The sequence below is a fragment of the Lissotriton vulgaris genome, chromosome 5 (genome assembly GCF_964263255.1).
Source record: "Lissotriton vulgaris chromosome 5, aLisVul1.2, whole genome shotgun sequence".
Classification (NCBI taxonomy): Eukaryota; Metazoa; Chordata; class Amphibia; order Caudata; family Salamandridae; genus Lissotriton; species Lissotriton vulgaris.
This window is the reverse complement of record NC_141693.1, coordinates 654,819,406-654,843,921: the sequence shown is the minus strand read 5'-3', so window position 1 is coordinate 654,843,921 and position 24,516 is coordinate 654,819,406. Positions and strand designations below refer to the sequence as shown.

The following is a 24,516-nucleotide window of genomic DNA, read 5'->3' as shown; positions in this document are numbered from 1 at the left end:
AAACAAAGCAGGTGTCAGGGGGTGTCAACTGACCCTTACAACATGTGCAGCCGCACATAACGCTTATAGGCATTGGAAGATCATCTGCCAATCCTCTTCACACTATTCAAATTCAATCCCCTCGCAGTGGCCTCAGTGGCTGCCCCTATCCGGAAAGAATGTGTCCCAAATTCCTTGGGGTTTAAACCTGCTTTGGCAATAGTCATAGCTAAAACCCTATGGAACTGAAACCTGGTCAAAGGGGTACCATCCACATGCATTAGCAATGCTCCCGCTGGTTCACCCGCCCGTTATTTCATGAACGCCTCCACATGTGACACCGGGCAGCACGGGTTATTCGGTGCCCAATGTAGTACTAAACTCTCTCCCCTAGACTCCTGATCAGTCTTGGATTTCCGGATGGTAACCCTCATTGTGTCGCCCCGTATACTGGTATCACTCAGCCGAAGGCCACCTACCCTGTCCAGTTTGTTGCCAGCCACCAGTTCGCCTACCCGGAACGCCCCGTAAAAGGCCAGGGAAAAGGCGGCTTTGAATAGTACTACCTCTTCCGAAGAGCTGCATGTGTCCGGCAGGGCAAGGAATACTAGTGCCAACCGGTCTAGACCTATTGGCTTTCTGGTATCGACGGTGGTAGCCTGTAAGCGCCGCCATCCCTTCAATGCCTTTTGTATTAGAAAGCTATTTGTAGGGTCCCTGACACCCCTTGCTTGTGCAAAAAAGGAAACAGCTGCCTTATGTCTGCCCGCCGTCGCCGCTGAGCGCCCTTCCTTGTGTAATGTGTCCATATACCCATTAAACTTAGCCTCCTGATCCCATTTGGTCTCCCAATCCTGTCCCAGAAATTTACAGTAAGACCTGAACGCCCCTTCATAAGCTGTCCTGGTCCTGGGAGCTAGGCTGGCTGCCACGAGGTCATGTAGTTGGGGGCACCAATCTGCCAACGTGTCGAAGGGAAGTGAGCTGGGGAGGCCTCTGCAGCTGGTAGGTGTTCCCTGAATACCTGCATCTTAAAGCGAGAAAGGGCGTCAGCTGCATTATTTAAGACCCCTGGAACATGTTTGGCCCTGAAATGTACATTCAATTTCATGCACTTCAGCACAATCTCCTTTATCAGGTGCAGTATGAACTTACACCTCGCTGCCTTTTGATTGATGCATTCAACTACTGTCCTATTGTCTGACCAGAAAATGACCGACCGATTAGCCAATTGTTCCGGCCATACCTCTAAAGCCACCCAGATTGGGAACAGTTCCAGGAATCTGATGTTTGCTGTCAGACCGCTCTCCTCCCATCAGTTGGGCCATCTCTGGGCCACCCACTTATTGCCAAGTTTGGCGCCAAACCCCACACCACCGGCAGCGTCAGTCCATAGTCCTAACTCTGCTGAGGTCAGTGTGGGGTCACCCCACAGTACTCTGCCATTGAAATCCTCCAGGAATGCCATCCATATCCGCATGTCCTGGCGAACCTCGGCTGACAGTCGTGTGCAATGATGCTTGTCCCACAAGCCCTTCATGGCTTGCGCAATTGAGTGGGAAAATGGGCGTGCCATAGGGATGACCCTCAATGCAAAATTTAGCTGGCCAACTGTCTTCTTCAACTGCTGTAATGTGACTTTCTTTTTCAGCAAACATTGTTCAACGGATGCCCTGAATTTCTCAATTTTTTCTTTGGGTAACCTGAAACAACCCTCCACGGAGTCCAACTCAATTCCTAAGAATTCCAGACAGGTCGATGGCCCCACTGTTTTTCCCTGCGCGAGCGGGACCCCAAAAGCACGCATGAGCACGCAAAATTCCCGCAATGCCCATGCGCACTCCCGGGAGCCCGCCAAACTCAGGAAAAGAAAGTCGTCAAGGTAATGCATGACATACTGGTGGCCCGTAGATTGCCTCAAAACCCACTCCAAGAAGGAGCTGAACGTTTCAAAATATGCACAAGAAATAGAGCAACCCATGGGCATACACATATCCATTTAATATTTGCCTTCAAAGGAAAAACCTAGCAAGTGTTGATCAGCTGGATGCACTGGAAGTAGTCTGAACGCTGACTCAATGTCTGATTTCGCCATCAGTGCCCCAGGGCCCAAAACTCTCAACATTTGAACTGCCTGGTCGAAGGACGCGTATTTCACACTACAAATGGTCTCATCAATCGCATCATTCAATGATAAGCCCTTGGGTGCTGACAGATTGTGTATGAGCCTATACTCGCCTTTTTCTTTCTTTGGGACCACTCCCAAAGGTGAGCAGACAAAATTTGGTACAGGGATGTCAGGAAAAAGACCCGCTACTCTACCTAGGCGCAGTTCCTTCTCTATTTTGTTTGGTACCACCCCGGGATTGCTCTTAACTGACAACCGGTTCCTACATTGCGGTGTCCCATATAACCCCCAGCTGGAATCCGGAAACCGTGTGTGAAACCCTCCTGGAGCATCCTTGCGGAAGTATGGTTTGGGTATCTATTAAGCCAAGGAATCATAGCGGCCACGATAATAGGTGAGTGTGCAATTTGGGGGTATACTCCGCTATTCTGGTTTCCTCCTCCCTCTGTTACCTGACGTACCACCTTTTGACCGGCATGCCGTTTCTGGGTGGGAAGGGTGGCCGCATATGTAACACCCGTGCTTGAATTTGCAAGTGCCCGGCGCCCTGTTGCAAGTTCGCCTATTGAAATCCCAGCACACCCCTTTCCCACCTGTATTAACTCTGGCCTTATTGGCCACTTCCCTGCTTTGCGCTGGCCGAAAGGGCTGCTGAGGCTTGGGTGAATATCCTTTGTTCCAGCTAGTGCTAGTACCTGCAGACTGCCCCCTTTCAAACTGAGAGTGCCAGGAAATTGAGTCAACTTTGTCCCAGGCTAAAGATCTGTTAAACTCCTTCGCTTTCCTGAAAGCTATGTCATATTCTTTCCATGCCTCACCACCATGATTCTCATTGAACATAGTAATCCTGCTCTGATAGCACGCCAGCTCCGCCGCAATACCGGGAGGACGCTCGGCGCTAACCGCCACAAACACAGAAAAGGCCCTGATCCAATTGATAAGCGTCTCCTCGACCCTAAATTTGTACAACTGGGATCGCCATTTGCTAGGCAACATCATCTCTTTCTGTGATTTGGCATATTTCCACTCCCTGTTGTCAATCAGCAATGAGAAAATATTTATATATTTATCTGCCCAAATCAATTCTTTCACACTTTGAGAGGCATGCTGCGCCAAACTCTCCCCCCTGGAGGGAATCGCGCCCTCGCCCAGTAGCGGCAGGGCAACCTCCTTACCACTTTCAGCAGGTTGCGTTGGTTCAACGTTCTTGACTGTGCCCCCATTGCTCGCTGGACCTGTTTGGGGAGAAATCGGTGTGCTCAGTATGCTACCTTCGCCCCTAGCCACCATGATTTGTGCAACCATTCTCTGTGCCTCAGACGTGGGGTCTACTGCTGGTGGTAACATTCCCCCAATCCCCAACCACGGAAGGACTGCTGCTATCTGCGCCGCTAGTTCTGGTAGTACCTGACCCGCCCCAGGCAAAAGGCTTGCTGGAATTACTGGCGGGACAACTACAGGAACTGGGTTAATGGGTGGAGTGACTGGCGCTATCGGCACGCTTACTGGACTCTGCGGAGCAGGCGTGGGTGACCCAGGGGCAACAGGCGCACTATTTGGTACTGGCCTCAGGGACCCCCCTCTAACCCATGGCTTGGGGGGGCGACTGCTACCTTTATTAGCTCTGCTACATTTCGGTGGTGTCTCGAAATCCCCCCTTGGTTTGGGTGGCACTATGGCCCGCTTAGGCCTCCCTGCCGGCCCTGCCTGTGCTTCAACCCCCGCAATACACAAACACAGGCCTGTCACCCAAGGCACTCTTACTTTAGTTTAAATGTAACGCGGGTAGGGTGATAACAAATTCTTAATTACCACCAGCCAAGTATTCTTTGTCTTTTCACATCCATCCGAGTGTCAAAAATTAATACGGTACTCACACTGCAAACAACCAGTCTATCGCTGTACCATCACCCACCAAACAGTATTCGTGGGAAAAAATGTGGAGAAGAGAGTGAGCCCCTCACGGATGAACCGCCAATTGGGTTTATCTGACTAGTGATTGTCAGTGATCCCAATTATCATCATTGGTGACTCACTCTCATAACAATGGGAAAAGGAAACAAACACCAGAAAAAGACCGACAACATATAACAGTGCTTCTTCTCAACATCAGCCCCACAATCTGCTGACTGTTCTGATCATAGCGGGTTAACGTTTTACCCTTACTATGTTTGTGTGCACATTTAACACAAAAACACAAAATCCCCCAGTGAGAAAGAAAACGTGAATCTCACACAGTTAAAATGGAAGAGTTCACTGGCCACTCTGAATTTATTCTGGGCTGTGAATCCTCCCCATGACCCACCTGAGACTGCGTATGGTGTGAGTCATTTTTAACTTGGGAGGATTCACAGCCCAGAATAAATTCAGAGTAGCCAGTGAACTCTTCCATTTTAACTGTGTGAGATTCACGTTTTCTTTCTCACTGGGGGATTTTGTGTTTTTGTGTTAAATTTGCACACACACATAGTAAGGGTTAAACGTTAACCTGCTATGATCAGAACAGTCAGCAGATTGTGGGGCTGATGTTGAGAAGAAGCACTGTTATATGTTGTCGGTCTTTTTCTGGTATTTGTTTCCTTTTCCCACTGTTATGAGAGTGAGTCACCAATGACGATAATTGGGATCACTGACAATCACTAGTCAGATAAACCCGATTGGCGGTTCTTCCGTAAGGGGCTCACTCTCTTCTCCACATTTTTTCCCACGAATACTGTTTGGTGGGTGATGGTACAGCGATAGACTGGTTGTTTGCAGTGTGAGTACCGTATTAATTTTTGACACTCGGATGGATGTGAAAAGCCAAAGAATACTTGGCTGGTGGTAATTAAGAATTTGTTATCACCCTACCCGCGTTACATTTAAACTAAAGTAAGAGTGCCTTGGGTGACAGGCCTGTGTTTGTGAATTATGATTTGAGTGGGGGGTGGCCTGTACCCCTTTATCTCTCCCCCTGAGACTCCAACTAATTGGATATACTTCAACCCTCGCACCCAACTCAGCGACAGTCTTACCCAATTTGTCCACCCTCCCCAATCTATTGTCCATTGCTGACATTCTGCGGATCATGGTTTGAAACATTAGCTCCATGCGCGCACTCCCTGCACCCCGTCTGACAGACATATTGACTGTTCTAGCACCTACACTGCACAATGCGTTCATGCGTTACTTCTTGGCACAATGTGCCTTGTACCTGTCCAAGTCGGAGGCTCACAGGCTGGCCGTAAGCACCACTCAACTGTGACCGCACACCCCAGCTAGCCTGGAGTGTTTGGGCGAACGAACTCTAGCCCCGCGGCCCGCCAGAAGCAGTGAAATGCAGGCCTGCCCGCGTCCTTGGATTCCGCCGTCCACCGTGAGCTCCCCAGCTACCCCGTCCGCAACGGCCCTTGTCTTTAAGCCTAAAACGATAAAATTGTTAAAACCGAATTTTGCAAAACTTCTGTTGCTGCAAGTGCTTTGCCTCAATTGTTATTAAATAACACAGCCTGAATTCAACATACCATTGATCCTACTGATCACTGTATCCAAGGCTGAAACTGGGCCGTGGTAAACAGTATGCTAGTTCCATAACAAGCTGTCTTGTAAACTGTTTTATAAAGTGCAAAAAATTGACCTCAAACAGCTATCAAGGCGCTTCACTTGGTACCAACTCAATTTACTTTGTTAAGTACAGTGAGATTAAGTGATTTGCCCGGAATCACACCTGATAAACAGTTGTATATAATGCACACTTGACTTAAAACAGCTATCCGGAATTCATTGACAGAGAACACCTTAATTTATTAGGCACAGTGAGTTTAAGTGATCTGCCCAGAATCCCACCTTCCCCAGACCTGTCCTTTTTTTTTAAACTGCCTTTAAAAGTTCTTCTATGCAATGTACAGGTCTGCCCCCGCCTAAATACACTGCGATCCGTTCGTTTCTACTACCAAACCCAGCACTGGTCTCCCATTCACTTGCTACCCGGGCCGACCCTGCTTCGCCCGTGTATCTCGTTCCGAGTATGCCTTGCAGATCCTGCGCTCTGTCGGGCCAGTCCTCTAGCGGCCGTACCGCAGCGCCCACAACGTGCCTTGTGATGATCAAAACCTGTTCAATAAAGCCCGCTCTTTGTGCCTGGAGCTCCCACCGCACCGCTGGACTAGAACCTCCGGATGCAGTCCCCGATCGGCAATCCTGCTCTTCTCGCTCGATGAGCACGCCGACCGCCGCTCCAAATCGCTGCAAACCTGAAATAAAAAACAAGAAAATTACAAGCCCCACAGCGGGGCGAGGAGCGTGCCTGGGAAGCACGTGCACAAAGAGGACGCTTCCCGCGCTCCCCAGGCTCTTAAACCTCCCATATACCAAAAGGTCCCATCCCCTTGACCCGGAAGTGCAAAACGGCCTCCGGGTCAACGGCAGGACCCACGAACCAATCAGGGCAGGTGAGGAAGGGGCCAGGCCCAGCCATGTGTGCGTGGGGGCAGAGCGGCCCCCCTTTCCTTTCAGCCCACAGGGGAAGGTGCTGACTGTCGAGCAGTGTGTGGAAACCCAACTGGTTCTCAGACCCTTAGAATACTTGCATTTTAAGTTGCAAATATCAGCGCAATTGCCGCCTGCGGCAGAGGTGTACGACAGCCCCCCCACCCTCCAGCAGCCCACGCGCTGCAGCGGCCCGACCATTCAAGGGCCCCTCATTCCCTATAAGGCTTGTGAAGATACAGGAATTGCAGGGGTTAATCACTACATTCTGCAAGAAGGTACCCATTATTTCACCTTACATCCATTTGGATGCGACGGTGTTGGTGAATGAAGAGGATGTGCTTGAATGGTTGTCTACTGTCAAATGTATACGTAGGTTTCCTTCAAGAGAACAAATCGGACATGGAGCAGTCAGTGCAATTTTGCAGATACATTTCCCTCTTAAATTGTACACAGGTGTAGAACCTTTATGCACTGACAATTGCAATTTAGGCTTGCTTGGGCTGTCTCTATGAAGAGGCGTAGTTCCTGGACCTATATAAATCCAACTAGTAAAAACTTACATAGTGACCACTTCCTAGGGTAACTAGAAGTCCCGGATATGTTGGGACATTCCGTTTTTTTTCAATCTATTCCAGAAAAATTCAAAAAATGTTGCACTTGTCCCAGTTGTCAAAGAAGGTCATCTAAATAAGGAAGGAGTCACTTATCGCCCAAGGTTGCTTGGTAGGGGGGGGGGGGCTAGTACCTGCAGTAAACTACTTGCCCAACCTTCTTATGGAGGCTTGTCTCGAAGACTGCCTTGTAGATATGGACAGAAAGGAGAGCAATCTGGTTACCTTAAAGCATTTGCAATAAATAAGTGTGAAAATACTGAAAGTTTCAGCTATTGGCGTTGCTTTATTATTTGCAATGCAAATAGCTCTAACTTTTAGCAAATGCGAGACCTATTGCATTGCAAATGCTTGTTCTTTCTAGGTGTGGGATCCTTTTGTGTGGTGTTTACAGTTTATTATTGTTTGAAGTGTTGCCCAAATACTTTGAATCAACAAACAAAGAGAACAAGCTCAAAATGTAGCTTTTATCAACCCGATAGCCAAGGTCATTTTAAATTATTATTTAATTTATTTTTCTCCTTTGGGGGGAACCCATCACACCCCCGTTTTTAATTTACTCCTATCCTACTTTTAACATTTCCCACTTCTAAGTCCCAAAATTATCCCATACCTTCCTTTACGACTGTCCGCCTCTAAACTCTAAAATAAACTTTATCGCCCTTTACCACTATTTAACCCTAAATTCAGCCTTTCCACCTTTTACCGCTGTAAACCCTAATTTTACGCTTCCCTCCCCATACCACTGTCCACCTCCAAACCCTAAACCTACCCTTACCTCCCTTTACCCCTACCCTCCCCATAACCGTAACATCAAATGTACCTCCCTTTACAACTGCCCACCCTTAAACCCTAAAATTACTTTTTTCTCCATTTAATATTACCTTCACATAAAACCTTTGTGTTCTAATAGCATAATAATTATGCTATTTAAAAATACTTATCTGCATGGAAAAGCAAGCATGATAAAGGCACAAATACTTGCGCGGTAAAGGCATGTGTGGTTAAGGCTGCATGCTAATGGCATTGCGGGGTAAATAATTTGTAGTAAAGACTATCCAAAATTAGGTCTACATAGGATTAGAGGCCAGCCTTAATCTGGGTTATGTCTCGGGTGGCAAGTTTTTTATGAGGACAATTGCATATTGTTTCCGGTCAAAATGTCCGTAAGGTGATCTGGATTTCAGTCTGAATTTATGTTCTTGTATATTTTTGAAGATCTCGTTTTGGATTACGTTGGCAACATTAGCTGTAGCAAGAACCTGAGAATAGGTTGCTTGGCTTCTGAGTAAGACTGGTACAATGTTTAATGCTACATTAATGCTTCCTAAAATAATTGGTTTCAGTGACAGGAGTTTTTTTGGGTGGATGTGCCTCGATATGTTCAGACTTGTAGGGGCATATTATCAAGGACGGCGTTAAAATTATCGCCGCTTTAGCGGCAGAAAACTGCTGCTGAAGCGGCGATAATGGGCTTGATAATATGCCCTAGAGAATTCTAATAAAAGCCCATGTTCACACCAGATCAGGGACTTCTACTGGAATTCTCCAGGACATATTATCAAGGCCATTATCGCCGCTTTAGCGGCAGTTTTCTGCTGCTAAACCGGCGATAATTTTTAACGCGGTTCTTGATAATATGCCCCCAAGTGTCTTGGAGGTGTGGCATTTTCACCAGGTTTCTTGTGGCATTCTGGTGATTATTTTGCTTGACATGTTATAACGCCAGCTGCTTGTGTCTGTGCAGCGCTTTAACTCCGGCACCTACTCTTTTACAAATAAAGCACTGGCATTTATAAACCACTTCACATATCTGTCCTCGGTCTATGGCCTCCAGCGAAAGAGCACTGATATTGGACTTCTGTATATGCGTAACATATTGACTTCTCCACATCAGTGCTTTTGCCACTTGGAAGGGGAGTGCTGCTCCCACTGTGGCCCTCTATCCCTCATTTGACTCATCCTGCCCCCTCTTTATTATTTCCTTCGGCACCCCCATTGCCTGTTAGCCTACTGTCCTGGTTTTTCTCCCAGAAACCACTCTGTTCCTTCTAAGCGACTTTACCTGGCACCTGACTCCAGGTGCTGTACCTCGAGGAAAAGAAAAACAACAAACGCAATTCTAAGAACCTGGGGGCATATTATCAAGGACCGGTGTTAAAATTATCGCCGTTTTATCGGCACGAAACTGCCGATAAAACGACGATAATGGGCTTGATAATACACCCTTGTTAATTCCCATAGAAGCCCATGCTCTTGTGTTAACATGGCTTCTATGAGAATTAACAAGGGCGTATTATCAAGCCCATTATCACCGTTCTATCGGCAGTTTCCTACCGATAAAACTGCGATTATTAGTATTATTAGTAGTAGTAGAAGAAGTAGTAGTAACAGCTGTAATATTATCATTATTATAAATAATAACATAATAAATAATATTTGTATTATTAACCAAATAAAACCACAAACCAGAATATATTAAACCATATAGCTTAAGTAGCCAAAGGTAACATATATGTGCATAATCATACAATTAATAGAGGAAGGAAAAATATATCAAATATATCCACAATTTTAATACATTTTCAATACAATGTGCTGCAAGTGGAGTGTAATGGTGCCGCGCATGTCCATTGTGAATAAATGCCACAAAGCAATATAAAACAAAACATTTTTGGCACCACCGGAGCGTGCTCCAGAAACCGCCGAAACAGCGAACCCTTCGCTGCACCAAAACAAACAAATCAGCCGCCATTGACGGCGAGGAACGAGGCCACGCCTACTATTAGGCCTCGCCCACCAACAGAGTATAAAAACGCTGCTCACAGCGCAACAGCCCAGAAACCTCGAACACTCCTGAGGCGGAAGCCGGGAGAGCACTTACTTTTAAAATTTGTATTTCTCTGTGTCACTTTCAAGCAATCTCTGCTTTTTAAAAAAAAAACACTCACCCTTCTGGCACCACCGGAGCGTGCTCCAGAAACCGCCGAAACAGCGAACCCTTCGCTGCACCAAAACAAACAAATCAGCCGCCATTGACGGCGAGGAACGAGGCCACGCCTACTATTAGGCCACGCCCACTCGCCCACCAACAGAGTATAAAAACGCTGCTCACAGCGCAACAGCCCAGAAACCTCGAACACTCCTGAGGCGGAAGCCGGGAGAGCACTTACTTTTAAAATTTGTATTTCTCTGTGTCACTTTCAAGCAATCTCTGCTTTTTAAAAAAAAAACACTCACCCTTCTGGCACCACCGGAGCGTGCTCCAGAAACCGCCGAAACAGCGAACCCTTCGCTGCACCAAAACAAACAAATCAGCCGCCATTGACGGCGAGGAACGAGGCCACGCCTACTATTAGGCCACGCCCACTCGCCCACCAACAGAGTATAAAAACGCTGCTCACAGCGCAACAGCCCAGAAACCTCGAACACTCCTGAGGCGGAAGCCGGGAGAGCACTTACTTTTAAAATTTGTATTTCTCTGTGTCACTTTCAAGCAATCTCTGCTTTTTAAAAAAAAAACACTCACCCTTCAGGCACCACCGGAGCGTGCTCCAGAAACCGCCGAAACAGCGAACCCTTCGCTGCACCAAAACAAACAAATCAGCCGCCATTGACGGCGAGGAACGAGGACACGCCTACTATTAGGCCACGCCCACTTGCCCACCAACAGAATATAAAAACGCTGCTCACAGCGCAACAGCCCAGAAACCTCGAACACTCCTGAGGCGGAAGCTGGGAGAGCACTTACTTTTAAAATTTGTATTTCTCTGTGTCACTTTCAAGCAATCTCTGCTTTTTTAAAAAAAAACACTCACCCTTCTGGCACCACCGGAGCGTGCTCCAGAAACCGCCGAAACAGCGAACCCTTCGCTGCACCAAAACAAACAAATCAGCCGCCATTGACGGCGAGGAACGAGGCCACACCTACTATTAGGCCACGCCCACTCGCCCACCAACAGAGTATAAAAACGCTGCTCACAGCGCAACAGCCCAGAAACATCGAACACTCCTGAGGCGGAAGCCGGGAGAGCACTTACTTTTAAAATTTGTATTTCTCTGTGTCACTTTCAAGCAATCTCTGCTTTTTTTTAAAAAAAACACTCACCCTTCTGGCACCACCGGAGCGTGCTCCAGAAACCGCCGAAACAGCGGGCCCTTCGCTGCACCAAAACAAACAAATCAGCCGCCATTGACGGCAAGGAACGAGGCCACGCCTACTATTAGGCCACGCCCACTCGCCCACCAACAGAGTATAAAAACGCTGCTCACAGCGCAACAGCCCAGAAACCTCGAACACTCCTGAGGCGGAAGCCGGGAGAGCACTTACTTTTAAAATTTGTATTTCTCTGTGTCACTTTCAAGCAATCTCTGCTTTTTTAAAAAAAAAACACTCACCCTTCTGGCACCACCGGAGCGTGCTCCAGAAACCGCCGAAACAGCGAACCCTTCGCTGCACCAAAACAAACAAATCAGCCGCCATTGACGGCGAGGAACGAGGCCACGCCTACTATTAGGCCACGCCCACTCGCCCACCAACAGAGTATAAAAACGCTGCTCACAGCGCAACAGCCCAGAAACCTCGAACACTCCTGAGGCGGAAGCCGGGAGAGCACTTACTTTTAAAATTTGTATTTCTCTGTGTCACTTTCAAGCAATCTCTGCTTTTTTAAAAAAAAAACACTCACCCTTCTGGCACCACCGGAGCGTGCTCCAGAAACCGCCGAAACAGCGAACCCTTCGCTGCACCAAAACAAACAAATCAGCCGCCATTGACGGCGAGGAACGAGGCCACGCCTACTATTAGGCCACGCCCACACGCCCCTTTTCCACCTCTGAAAAGATGTGCAACCACCGGACGCGCAGCGGACGGGCGCAGCGGGCGCGCCGTCAGCGCGCCGAAGGCGCGCCAAAGGCAAGCCCGTCTGGGCCCGTCCGGGCCCAGACGGCCTCAGGCCCAGACACTATGCCCAACTCACAGAAACGCATATCCTACACCCCGGATACGCTCCGAGCCTGGAACACTAAAAAACATCCTCAGTGTGAATTCGTCCTTAAGGACGATACCCCGTTCACAGGATGCATCCTCTGTAACACCCCGGAGGTCACGGAACGCGGCCAAACGCTTCGACTCGGCCTTCTGAACTGCAGGTCCCTGGTAAAACACTCTCACGAAATCAACCTCCTCGCCCAAACTCTCTCGCTAGACGCCCTGTTCCTGACCGAAACATGGCTGACCCCTAACAGCGACTTCGACATGGTCAATGCAGCCCCTCCCGGCTACCAAATCTGCTGCCTGAATAGACCGGTCGGAAGAGGTGGCGGGCTAGCCATACTCTATAAAGATCATCTCAGTTGCAGGATCGACTGTGGCACTGTCAAGGACTGTGAAAACTGCAATTTCACCTTCCAGATCTCCCCAACCACCTCACTATCGGGACTTCTAGTATACCGACCGCCAGGCTCGCTAGGAGAATTTTCCAGCACCCTGATGGACCACATTCTTCTAAAATCAATCTCAACCCCCAACTTCTTCCTCCTAGGGGACTTGAACCTTCACTTCCTAGATCCTGCGGATAACACGGCCGCCAACCTACTAGCAGATCTCATATCAGCTGACCTCCACCTTCTAAATTCAAAAGCCACCCACGAGAAAGGACAGCTCCTAGACCCAGTCTTCACCAACATCAGAAACCTCCAAACCCAAGACCCCACCCCCCTACCATGGACTGACCATTTATTGGTCCCTATGTACTGGTCCCTCCAGACCACCCCTGCTCCCAAACAGAAAACCAGGATCCAAACCAGACGATGGCACAAGCTAATACCAGAAGAATGGGAAGCTAAGCTACGGGAATCCGTTGGCCCCCTCTCCACTGACCCTAACACCGCCGATAGAGAATTCAACAGCTGGCTCACCAACCCCCTGGACAGCCTTGTCCCACTAACCAGCTCTCTTAAACATGTCAAAAGGATCAACCATGCTCCATGGTACACTCCCCCCCTTAACATTTTAAGGAAGGAGTGCAAAAAGACAGAACGTACGTGGAGGAAAAACAAATCGGCGACGGAGAAAGACGCTTATCAAACAGCCATGAAAGCGTACAAACAAGCCCTCCATAACGCAAAAAGCTCCTTCTACGAGGAAAAAATAAAGAATTCCTCCTGCTCAGCCAAAGAGACTTTCTCTATCCTTAAAGAGCTCCTCCATGTTCCGGCCCCCCCGCAGATACCCTTGGACCCCAAAGCAGCAGAAGAAAAATGTGTCAATCTGGCCACTTTTTTTGACGAAAAGATCAAAAAAATCCTTGCCTCCCTTCCTGCTACCAACCCTGCCACCTTAGAAAAAGCTAAGGTCTCATCCTCGTTAGGAAATTCCCCTGGGAAACCCGACACGCCTTATTTAGCGTCATTCGGACCAGTCACCGAAGAGGAAGTGGCAGCAACGTTGGCATCAACAAAGAGTGGCGCCCCCAGTGACTCAGTTCCTATACGGTTCGTTAAAGACATTACTCGGACCATAATGGCCAAACTCACTGCCCTCATCAACACCTCGCTAGCCCAAGGAGAGGTCCCGCAAAGCTGGAAGGAGGCAGTCGTCAAAGGACTGCTCAAAAAGCCATCGCTAGACCCCGCGGACCTATCCAATTATAGACCCATCTCACTTCTCCCCTGGATAGGTAAGGTCACGGAGAAGCTTGCAAATAAAAAGCTGTCACACTTCCTTGAAGCAAACCATCTCCTCAAAAACTCCCACACAGGCTTTAGACCAGGTCAGGGCACTGACACCGCCCTCCTTGCAGCTGTAGAGAAGGCCAGAGAAATCATCGACACTGGAGGATCAGTGGCAGTGGTCCTCCTAGACCTAAGCGCGGCCTACGACACTGTCAGCCACCAGGTCCTAACCCAGCGTCTGGACAACATCGGCGTGAAAGACAGCGCGTTGAAATGGCTCACGTCCTTTCTCTCCCAACGCTCATTTCAAGTCTGGGAAGGAGAAAGCCGCTCCCCCTCTATCCCCCTCCGGTGTGGTGTGCCACAGGGCTCATCACTGAGCCCCACGCTTTTTAATGTGTATATGGCCCCACTGGAGGAGCTGGTCTCACCATTCGGGGTCACTATCGTCAGCTATGCTGACGATACCCAGCTGGTGGTAACACTCTCCCACCCCAAGCTAGAGCCCTCTAATCTCCGGGATTGCCTCTCCAACGTCCATCAATGGATGAGTGACTCAGACCTTAAACTAAACGGGTCAAAAACAGAGATCCTGCTCCTTGGCCACAAAACATTGAGCCTCCCCTCCAACCTCTGGCCCGCCTGTATGGGTGAACCCCCTACTCCCAAGACAGAGGTTAAGAGTCTGGGAGTATGGCTGGAGACAGATCTCACCTTCAGGACACAGGCAAGAAAAACAGCCGGCATCTGCTATGGCCTACTGAGATCATGCAGAAAGATGCTCCCTTTACTACCATTTCAGTCCCGACTTCTGCTGATTCAAGGCTTAATCTTGTCCAGGCTAGACTATAGCAATGCCATTTACCTCGGAGCACCGGAATCCACTCTCCAAACACTGCAGAAGACCCAGAATGCCGCAGCCCGTCTACTTACGAACACCCCAGCCAGAACATCAGCCAAACCAGCTCTGAGGAAACTACATTGGCTCCCGGTTAGGGAAAGAGTCGCTTTTAAGGCCCTCTGCCTGGCCCACAAGGTCCTGAACAACGCCGGCCCCCCAATTCTGAAAAACTGGATCACACCGTACAGACCGACGAGAGCGCTTCGGTCAGAACATGGAAACCTTATCATGGTCCCCAGGGTGAAGAAGGCCCGCACAGGTGGCCGCCGCTTCTCAGTCAACACAGCAAAAAAATGGAACGCACTCCCCCCGAATCTCAGAGCTGAACCAAACCTCCTACGATTCAGGAAGTCCCTCAAAACCCTACTTTTCCCCTGATTCATCAACAGCTTCTTTTTTCTCCCTCCCTTAGGAATCCGAGGTTTTAGCGCTGGGATACTCGCGGGTGACTACGCGCTCTATAAAAACCTAAAATAAAAATAAATAATAAATAAATAAATATGAGTAAGATTTTGACTTTCCAGGAAAGGTATTTAAAAGAACAATTTGCAGTTCTAATTAACTGTAGCTCATTATCCTCATCAAAGGACTAATAGCAGAAAACTTAGATTTAGTCGACGTTTCAAAATGATCTTAATCGGGTCTCCGCATAAGTGATAGCAATCAAGGGTAAATTAATGAATAGAGGATTTGGTCAATGCCAGTCAAAAAATTAGGTCATCAGTATTACAGTGGAGGAGAAAAGAAATCCTTTTCTCAGACAGATGAGTGAGTGATTTATGTTGACTAAAATTCAGAATCACAAATAAGGGGGTCCATGCAGGTTACCAAGCTGTGGCACTTAGCAAGAAAAATGAGGTGCATAACATACAGTGCCATGCAAGTGTTTCAAAACACACACCAGGGTATGCTTACCCACCTTGGCAGGTTACTTCTAATCCTTAAGGGTCATATTTACAAGGGCTTTATCTACGCTTTTTTGGCTCAAAAAGCCAAAAAAGTGGAGATAAAACCAGCGCCCTATTTGTAAGAGGGTGATAACATCCATAATCGCATGTTAGCACCCTTTTTCCCCGCAAAAGGCCGATAACCTCGCAATCTCTGGAATTTTTATCGCCCTGGAGAAACGCGTTGTTAATAACTCGCTACCAGGGTGGTAAATTCCAGAGATAGCCTGCGATAATATTATTATCCCCGAGCACGGCCAGCGATAATCATCGCTGGTCGTTTGCTAATATGCCTCTAAGATAGTAGGAGTTATTAAATATGTTAAATTGCATATGTCGATGGGCGTCATCTGGTAGGTTTGCTCTAAACATTAAGATAGTCGAAGTAACTAAATATGCTATATTGCATACATCGATGTGTAGGGTGTCATCTTAAAAACTCTTACAGAGACACCAGTATATCAATTTGTGTAAGAAGTCACTACAGTAAATTGTGATTCAGGAGGCTTTTCTTGAAGAAACAAATGGTTTGAGTCAAACGGCTCAAAAGATTGTCAGCAAATGACCTTAAAATTTTGGTAAAGAGAACATTCACCAGCATGGGAGCTGGAAACACTGCTCAGTACAGTGTGCGGCTGGCTGTGTCCACTAGCAAAGCTCTTTAAATGGGTACTGTGCACACGAAAAAGAATGGGAGGCAAACCAAAAGACTTAAAAGGTTATATCTATAATGTATTATGGCAAGTAAAAACATCAAAGAATAATGTCTAAAACCAAGGAGTCATTTAGATAATTTGAGGCTAAAATAGACCTAAAAGAAAGAATGGCAAAGGAAGAAAAGCTAACATTGTCATCAAAATGTGAACCAAAAATGCAACAAATAAAGGAATAAAAATGGGGCAAAGGCGACTAATATTAGAAAACATAGTAGAAATTAAATCATAAAGACTATAAGCTACCAATATTTCATGGTTCAAGTAATAAATAACTGTCCATATGTACTTAGTAAGTGTAATGGTGAAGTAATTCAGTTAATATTGACCAAATAAGCCCATTCATCAAAATTCATGTAGTTCAGATTCACATGATCCATCCATTGACTGAAAAGAATAGCTGATAAATCTCCACCGTGAGGAAGCGTCACACCTGCCACCGAATATCAGGCTGTGTTTGCACCACTTGTAGTTCTCAAGAAGAAATGCTCCAGGAGTATTACTTCTTATCCTTCTTCTGTGTTGTAGAACATCAATTTTTCGCCTTTTGAAATGTATATCCAGGATGGATGCTACAACGTAGACACATTTAAACAAATGTTTAAACAGACTCTTCACCTGGTCTGTAAAATTTGGTACCGGGCAAATGCTAATCAATGGGGCTAGGGACACTGCATGTTTAGGCTGCTCACAGCAGGCCAATCAGACTGGGACAATGATCTTGTGGGGTTTAGGTGAGGGCAAAGGGGAACGTCAAGTCGGCACCAAAATCACACCACAAGCGGCACAGTTGAGGCTGGGTGCAGGGGGCTTACACAGAATCAGCCACCCAATGCTGTTCTACACACATCTTTACAATAGGTCCCACTCAGGAAACGACGAGGGACGGAAACCAACAGCCAGGTAAGTATCTTCGGATGCAGGAGAACATCAGGACACCTTTGGAACTGGTCGGGAGGGTAAAGGGGCATAGACTGCAGAGGTGTCTTTTTGCGTCAGGTTTCCTCCTTACTGGAAGGGGGTGGTCATTAAGAGGTGTTGACACTGTACCATCAAGGTGACACCCCTTAATCGTTTGGAGGTCAGAGCCGCTGGGGGCTGCTTCAGGACTGGTGGGCCCTCTGGACACTGGTCATGGACGGCAGATGCTGAGGTAAATACTGGAGCAGGGTTCCTTGGTTCAGCAGGGGCTTGATCCTCTTTTGTGCACTGGGCTGCTATCCTCAGGAGTCTCAAATCTTTATTGAAGTGGGGGATCAGCCCTCACCAAATCTGGAGGTTGCTGATCCTGTTTGGAGCTGTTGTTTTCTTGGCTGGGGAGTTTGGAGATGCAGGCTGGCCAGCATTGCTGGGGACAAGTCAATTGGGCCTGCAGCCTTCACTGCTGCAATATTTTTAGGTTCCTGTCTTCGTACGTCATCAATTCTGAAATTCTGGGTTTAGGGCTGCCCCCTAAATACTGTATCAAAGGGACAAGGCCTTTGAAGCTCTGCCACAGAGGGCTCTTCCTGACCTATGGGAATGTGTGAACACCTCCGCCCAGATAAGGCTTTGTTTCTGGGCCCTGAGAGCGAAGGCTTCCACTCCAGGGGTCCAGAAACCTGTCTTGGCTCAGAGGTCTCCTCTTGAAGGGACCCCTGAGTGCTTGGAATAATAAATCTGACACTGTAATCAGTGCAGGTTTATTATTCTGTGATGTTTGATACCAAACATCTCAGGATTCAGTAAAGCTATTATGGTGCTAGGAAACTCGGAGTGAGCAGTTTCTAGACCATATACTCAGCAAGGCTTTGCTGTGCACTTATAATATCTAAGAATGGCCTTAGATACTACAGGGGTCTGTCTGCTTGTGCAGATAGGTCCTTACGTGAGGTTTAGTGCACCCTGCCTGAAGGGTGGTTTACCTAGTCCTCATGCAGTGCTAGGCAGTCATGGCACGCAGGGATATGTGCCATGTTGACTCTTCACCTTTAGCTGAACCATAACACGCAGGCTGCAATAGCAGTGGTACATGTTTGTCCTGAGGAGTCCCTGAGGATGGCATAATACATGTTGCTGCCCTCAGAGGCCTTTCCCTGGCTACCATTGCTTTGGTACTATAGGTACCCCTTACAAGGGACTTACAGGTAGGCCAGGGTTGTGCCTATTGTGGAAAGAATGGTACATAGTAAGGAAAGGACACAGGCCCTGGGAACCTGATTGGCAGGGACCCTGGGCGTACTCAGTCAAAACGCATCTAAAATCTAGCAAAAAGGGGGGGGGGTTACTGCAACAGAAACCAACTTTCCTATGATACCCTAAACCTCCCTTTTAAATATTGATGTCACCTTCAGAGTAGGTCCTCATGGCCCAAAGGGCAGGGTGTATAGTATTAAAAAAGTAACACATGCGTACTTAGGTTTTACATGTCCTGGCAGTAAAAAACACCTAACGTTGTTTTTTACTGTTGTAAGACCTATGTCTCTCATCACCTACCACTGGGTTACCTAATTATATTCAATAAGTGCTGACTTTGGATTAGGAGTAGGTGGAAATAAGCTGTTTAGACTCAAATTATTTGTAATTCAAAATCCTTTTTAAAGGTAAAGTCAGATTGTAAGTCACAGTTCCTCATAGACAATGACTCAAAGAGGACTTATGTATGGACAGGATGGACCATCCTGTCAGGATGGCTGGGGGTGGAGTTGCTTCCTGCCCCACTTGCACTTCAATGGGGGCTTCCCTCCAACACACACAAATGAAGCTGATATCAGTCTTTTTGTCCCTCCAGCCTTCTTGGAACAGTGACAGAGGAAGGGAAGACATTTCCCAGATGGGAGTAGTACCGGTTGCCAACCCAAACACAAAGGATGACATCAGGCAGAACCAGACCCTCAGAATAACTTTAATGTACACTCCATGGCTTGTAGACATAAAATAATAAAGGACTGTGCTGCTACCAGAGGATTACCCTGTTGCTACCTGAGAGCAGTCCTGCTGCTAGAGGACTACTCTGCTGTCTGAGAAGGAAGGATTCACTTGCTTACTGTCATCCTGGGCTAATCTGAGTGACTCCAAGTGTCAGTTGGCTGACCTCCTGTATGAGCTACAGGGTCACAACAAGCTCCATAGGCCTCCCTGAGACTGCTCAGCTGACCTGCTGCAACTTGACCTGCAACTGGTCCTACCTGAGCCCTGATTTCATGCGCTGTATTGAGTTCCGGATCCCCAAGATGTGCCCTCTCAGGTCTTGGCTGGCATCAGAGTGTTCTCTGCAAGAGAAGGTGAAGATCCTGAAGTCTGAGCTCCTTGCAACCCCAAACGGTTGTTTTGTACCGAAACTCCGCTGCTCGTGATGACTGCCACTGTGAAGCTCCCGTGAGATTTGCTCTTTGTGCTACTGCAACCGCTAGCTATGAAAGGCAATGAGAGAGCTGCAATTCGCACTATAGCAACAACAGCCTGTGGTGACCGCCAACTCGAGGCTACAGAAATGGCTGTCCACCATGCCCAATGTGCAAAGAGGGCTTAGATGTGGACAGGATGGACCATCCTGTCAGGTTGGTTGGGGCAGAACTGCTCCCTGCTCCCTGCTACCTGCCCCACTTGCACTTCAAATGGGCTTGCCTCCAACACACACAAAGGAAGCTGAGATTAGTTTTTTGTCCCTCCAGGCTTCTTGGAACCTTGATAGAGGAAGAGAAGAACTTTCCCATATGTGGGAATAGAACCGGATGATGACCTACACACAGAGGCTGACACCAGGCATAAATACAGGACCCTCAGAATACTTTACCATATACTCTTGGGCTTGTAGACATTATAAAATAAAAGACTGCACTGCCACCGGAGGATTGCCATGCTGCTGAAAGAGAGCTGTCCGGCTGCTAGAGGACTACTCTGCTGTCTGAGAGGGAAGACTGCACCAGCTTACCATCATCCTGGGCTAATCTGAGTGACTCCAAGTGTCAGTTGGCTGACCTTCTGTGTGAGCTACACGGTCACAACAAGCTCCAGAAGCCTCCCTGAAACTGCTCAGCTGACCTGCTGCAAATGGACCTCTAACTGGTCCTAACTAAGCTCTGATGTATTTTGCTGTACTGAGTTCCTGATCCCCAAGAAGTGCCCTCTCAGATCTTGACTGGCATCAGAGTGTTCTCTGCAAGAGAAGATGAAGATCCTGAAGTCTGAGCTCCTTGCAACCACAAACGGTCAGCTTGCACAAAACTTTGCTGCTCTTGATAACTGCCACTGTGAAGCTCCCGTGAGATCTGCTCTTTGGGCTACTGCAACCACTAGCAATGACCGACAATGAGAGAGCTGTAGTTCGCACTATAGCAACAACAGCCTGCGGTGACCGCCAACTTGAAGCTACAGAAAAGGCTGTCCATGATGCCCAATACTCACAGTGGGCTTAGGTGCGAACAGGATGGACAATCTTGTCAGGATGTCTGGGTCAGAACTTCTCCTTGCCCCATACACTCCCGAGCTTGTAGACATAACAAAATAAAGGACTGTATTGCCAACAGAAGATTGACCTGTTGCTACCAGAGAGCAGTCCTGCGGCTAGACAACTACTCTGCTGTCTGATAAGAAAGACTGCCCCTGCTTACCGTCATCCTTGACTAATCTGAGTGACTTCAAGGGTCATTTGGCTGACCTCCTGTGTGAGCTACAGGGTCACAACAAGCTCCAGAGGCCTCCCGGAGACTGCTCAGCTGACCTGCTGTAACCCGACCTGCAATTGATCCTACCTGAGCCCTGATTTCATGTGCTGTATTGAGTTCCTTATCCCCAAGAAGTGCCCGCTAAGGTCTTTGCTGGCATCAGAGTGTTCTCCTCTGCAAGAGAAGGTGAAGATCCTGAAGTGTGGGCTCATGCAACCGCAAACGGGTCGGTTTGCACCAAAAATCTGCTGCCCGTGATGACTGCCAATGTGAAGCTCCAGTGAGATCTGCTCTTTGTGCTACTGCAACCTCTAGTGATAATGGGCAATGAGAGAGCTGCAGTTTGCGCTAGAGCAACAGCAGGTGGTGACAGTCAACTCAAAGATGCAGAAATGGCTGTCTACGATGCTCTCTTTGTGCTATGACACCTCACGACACTCAGCCTGCTCTTTGTGCTATAGAATTGACCAGCCAAAACACTCTACCTTCTCTTCTAGGCCTCAGTCACTTTTTATGCCGGACTTTGAGAAGGTAACTTTTTCAGCAGGACTAACTTGGTCCCTGTATTCCGAACTGCGCTTTTCTCGTGGTTGGCCTGAACTTGTTACTTTGACCCTCTCTAGTACCACCAGATGACCATGATTGGCACTTTGTGCAATTAGGTGCTATTTTCTCTGCAAACTTTGGAATTTCATATCCCTGGTTCTACTGATTGGATTTCTCATTCCAGTATCAAGTTATTTACCTCAATTTACACTAGTTTTCGAAAATTCATTTGGTATGTTTCTTATGTTGTGCTATCACTTTATAAATGTTTGTGTGCAGCATAAATACTTTAACACATTGCCTCTAAGTTAAGCCTGACCACTTTGTGCCAAGCTACAGAGGGTTAAGCACAAGTTAACTTAGTGACTTTCGTTGTTCACCCAAACAATGATTGTGGTTGTTGCCTTAGTGGGGATTCCACCCCTCTCAACCAATAACCCAATTTCTTAGAGTTTTGAGCTCAGGTGAGAAAGAATCTATTTCCATTGACTTATTGCGTGGGCTTGTGTGCAAATAATATCTTTAAATATTTATAAATGCTAGGTCTGAAGGTGATAATGGTATTCTTATGATGATAATGCCAAGGACATTTCCCTCTCTACAGTACCCCTTGCTCCTTATGCAGTCTTGCGCCTTTCTTTACTTCCAGTTTCAAGGCCAGATTTGGAGATTGGCAGATGGTAATCCATCCATCTGGGTGCCAGAGGACATTACGGTGCTACTCTTTGCACTTCATTTGTGCTATGTGTTTTAGTGAAGACGTTGCTGTTGGAGCTGCTTCTGCTGAACTTGATACCAGTGTGAAGGTTGGAAGTTTGTACATGTGCTGCCCATGCTGCACCTTATCTCTGTTTGTGGGAGGAAAGTTTGTATTAAATTTCACTAGACCATAGTGAAAATGAGTGATTTTGAGAATGCTTCTTTAGAGAGATTGGAAAATATAATGTTGTTTGTGGACAAGCAAATGCTTTGAATATGTTCCCTCTGCCAGTAAACATGCCTTTTGCACTATAATGCTGGGAAACAAAAGTTAAGGCTATATTAGTATGCTACTGTTTACTGAATGCATTTGGTATCTCTTTTTTCCCAGTTCGCAGATCTAAGGCAGCTGATGAAGCCCGAAGCCATACTGCGAGGCGAGCTCGTGCCGAATACCATCGCCAATCCATGCGCGCCATTAAGAAAGGTAAAGTGGCTGGGCTGAGCAACCTGTTCCAGGGAGCCAGCCTGACCAACGGAGAGGGTGAAATTAAATTGGACAACAACTGCCCCAACTCACTTATGATTGATGCTGTGCCGGCAAGGTAAATGTGCCTGTTGGAACAGGTGATTCCTTTGTGCATGTTCAGGGGAAGCCTATGATATTCAAGTTTTTACAAAAGAAAGAGGCACCTAAAGGCTGATCAAAGTATTTTGTTAGTCAAGTACTATGATAGAAAACAATGATCTGCTAACCCAGGAGGTCACTCTTACTTGCAGCAGCACTGAGGTAGGGTAGTCACAGTAGAGCGGTGCATAACATACCCTCACCACCTGTGTATTAGAAATTCCATATACCTGGTGCTCTGCCCCTGCCCAATCACATTCTCCTGCACAAATGTAATATAATGCTTGAAATCCAGCCAGCCTCCCACTCCTCTTTTTGCAGAACCCTCCCCATGTCATTGTCAAACTCACAAGAAATACCTGAACTCCATCACCCAGAGAACTTCTACCTGCATGGTCTGCAGTCTTCTGTCAGATGCCAGACTGCATAGCTTCATAGAATCTCACTTATTCCTAGCGAATGACCCTCTCCTTAAATTCCATCTCATGCATGCCTTGTCCCTGAGTATAAGTCACATAAGCGTCTGCCTGAATCTCTGTTGTGGCATCTCGGCAAATTTCTCCCATCTAATTTCATAGATCACTGATTCTCTTTCTTTGAATGCACATCCTTGCAGCATTACAATAACAGATCTCCTCTAGTCTATTCACCCCACCAATCATTTGTATGAACTCACATTGTCCCCACTAAGGATCAACTCTAAATCCCATTAGTTCAATCTAACAAAATAAAACTTAAGTAAGTGCATTGAATGATTTCCTTGAGAACACAAGATTAATCTCAATAAACAACAACCACTACTGGACTAACCACAAACTTTGAATTCCAGCGTTGCATGCTACTCACCATAAAGTGCTTCAATGCCAGCCAGCGGCGTAGAACACAATCTACTCATCAGATCTCCCACCGCCCTGTGGCCCCCGGACTCTGACGGTCAATAACGATCCTTTGGTACCTTAACTGGACACAGGCAGCGGATCAAGTGACTCTCGCCCTGCTTCCCAACCCCTTAACTGCAACTAGACGTATCCCAGGGCAGCACAGGGCTCCGTGTCCACGTCCATGCCCTAATTATCCCAAATCCTCCCCAGACTCTGATGAGCCCACACTGACCATCGGATCCTTTCCTCCTCAGGGTAGAGGTTTCCCCACCTCGCCGCACCACTGGACCTTCCGCGATTATACCGGCCAGTATACGCCGGCACTGATTTAATTGAGCAACCCGGTCCTGATGAAGATCCTGACTAGATAGGATCAAAACACCGCCGACCCCAAATACAGCGCGACTCATGGCGCACCATGTACTTTGGTTCCCAATCAAATATTAATGACTCATCCACTGAGGAAGAACCATTGCTGTTGTACATATTTTTTTTTCACTGCGTCACTCTGCGTCCTTCGCTGTGTTCACCCACTTGTCACTTGCGTCGTCACTCTTTGCTTCACTATCACCTAGTGCACAAAGCATAACCATCTTGGGTGCATGGGGAGTGCCTAAGCAATCAGGCCAACCTACCTTGAGGCGGTTATTGAGGTTATTGCCCAGTACCATCAGCTCAGATTTTCCACATTT

At 47.4% G+C, this 24,516-nt stretch overlaps 1 protein-coding gene across 1 annotated transcript in view; it reads left to right on the top strand.

Annotated features, from left to right (window-relative positions):
• Positions 1-24,516, top strand: part of SH2D4B (SH2 domain containing 4B) — a 1,068,102-nt gene that overhangs the window by 536,644 nt on the left and 506,942 nt on the right. The window contains exon 5 of the mRNA XM_086920157.1: positions 22,707-22,859. Coding sequence (XP_086776283.1) covers positions 22,707-22,859 — 153 coding nt within the window. The remainder of the gene's footprint in view (positions 1-22,706; positions 22,860-24,516) is intronic.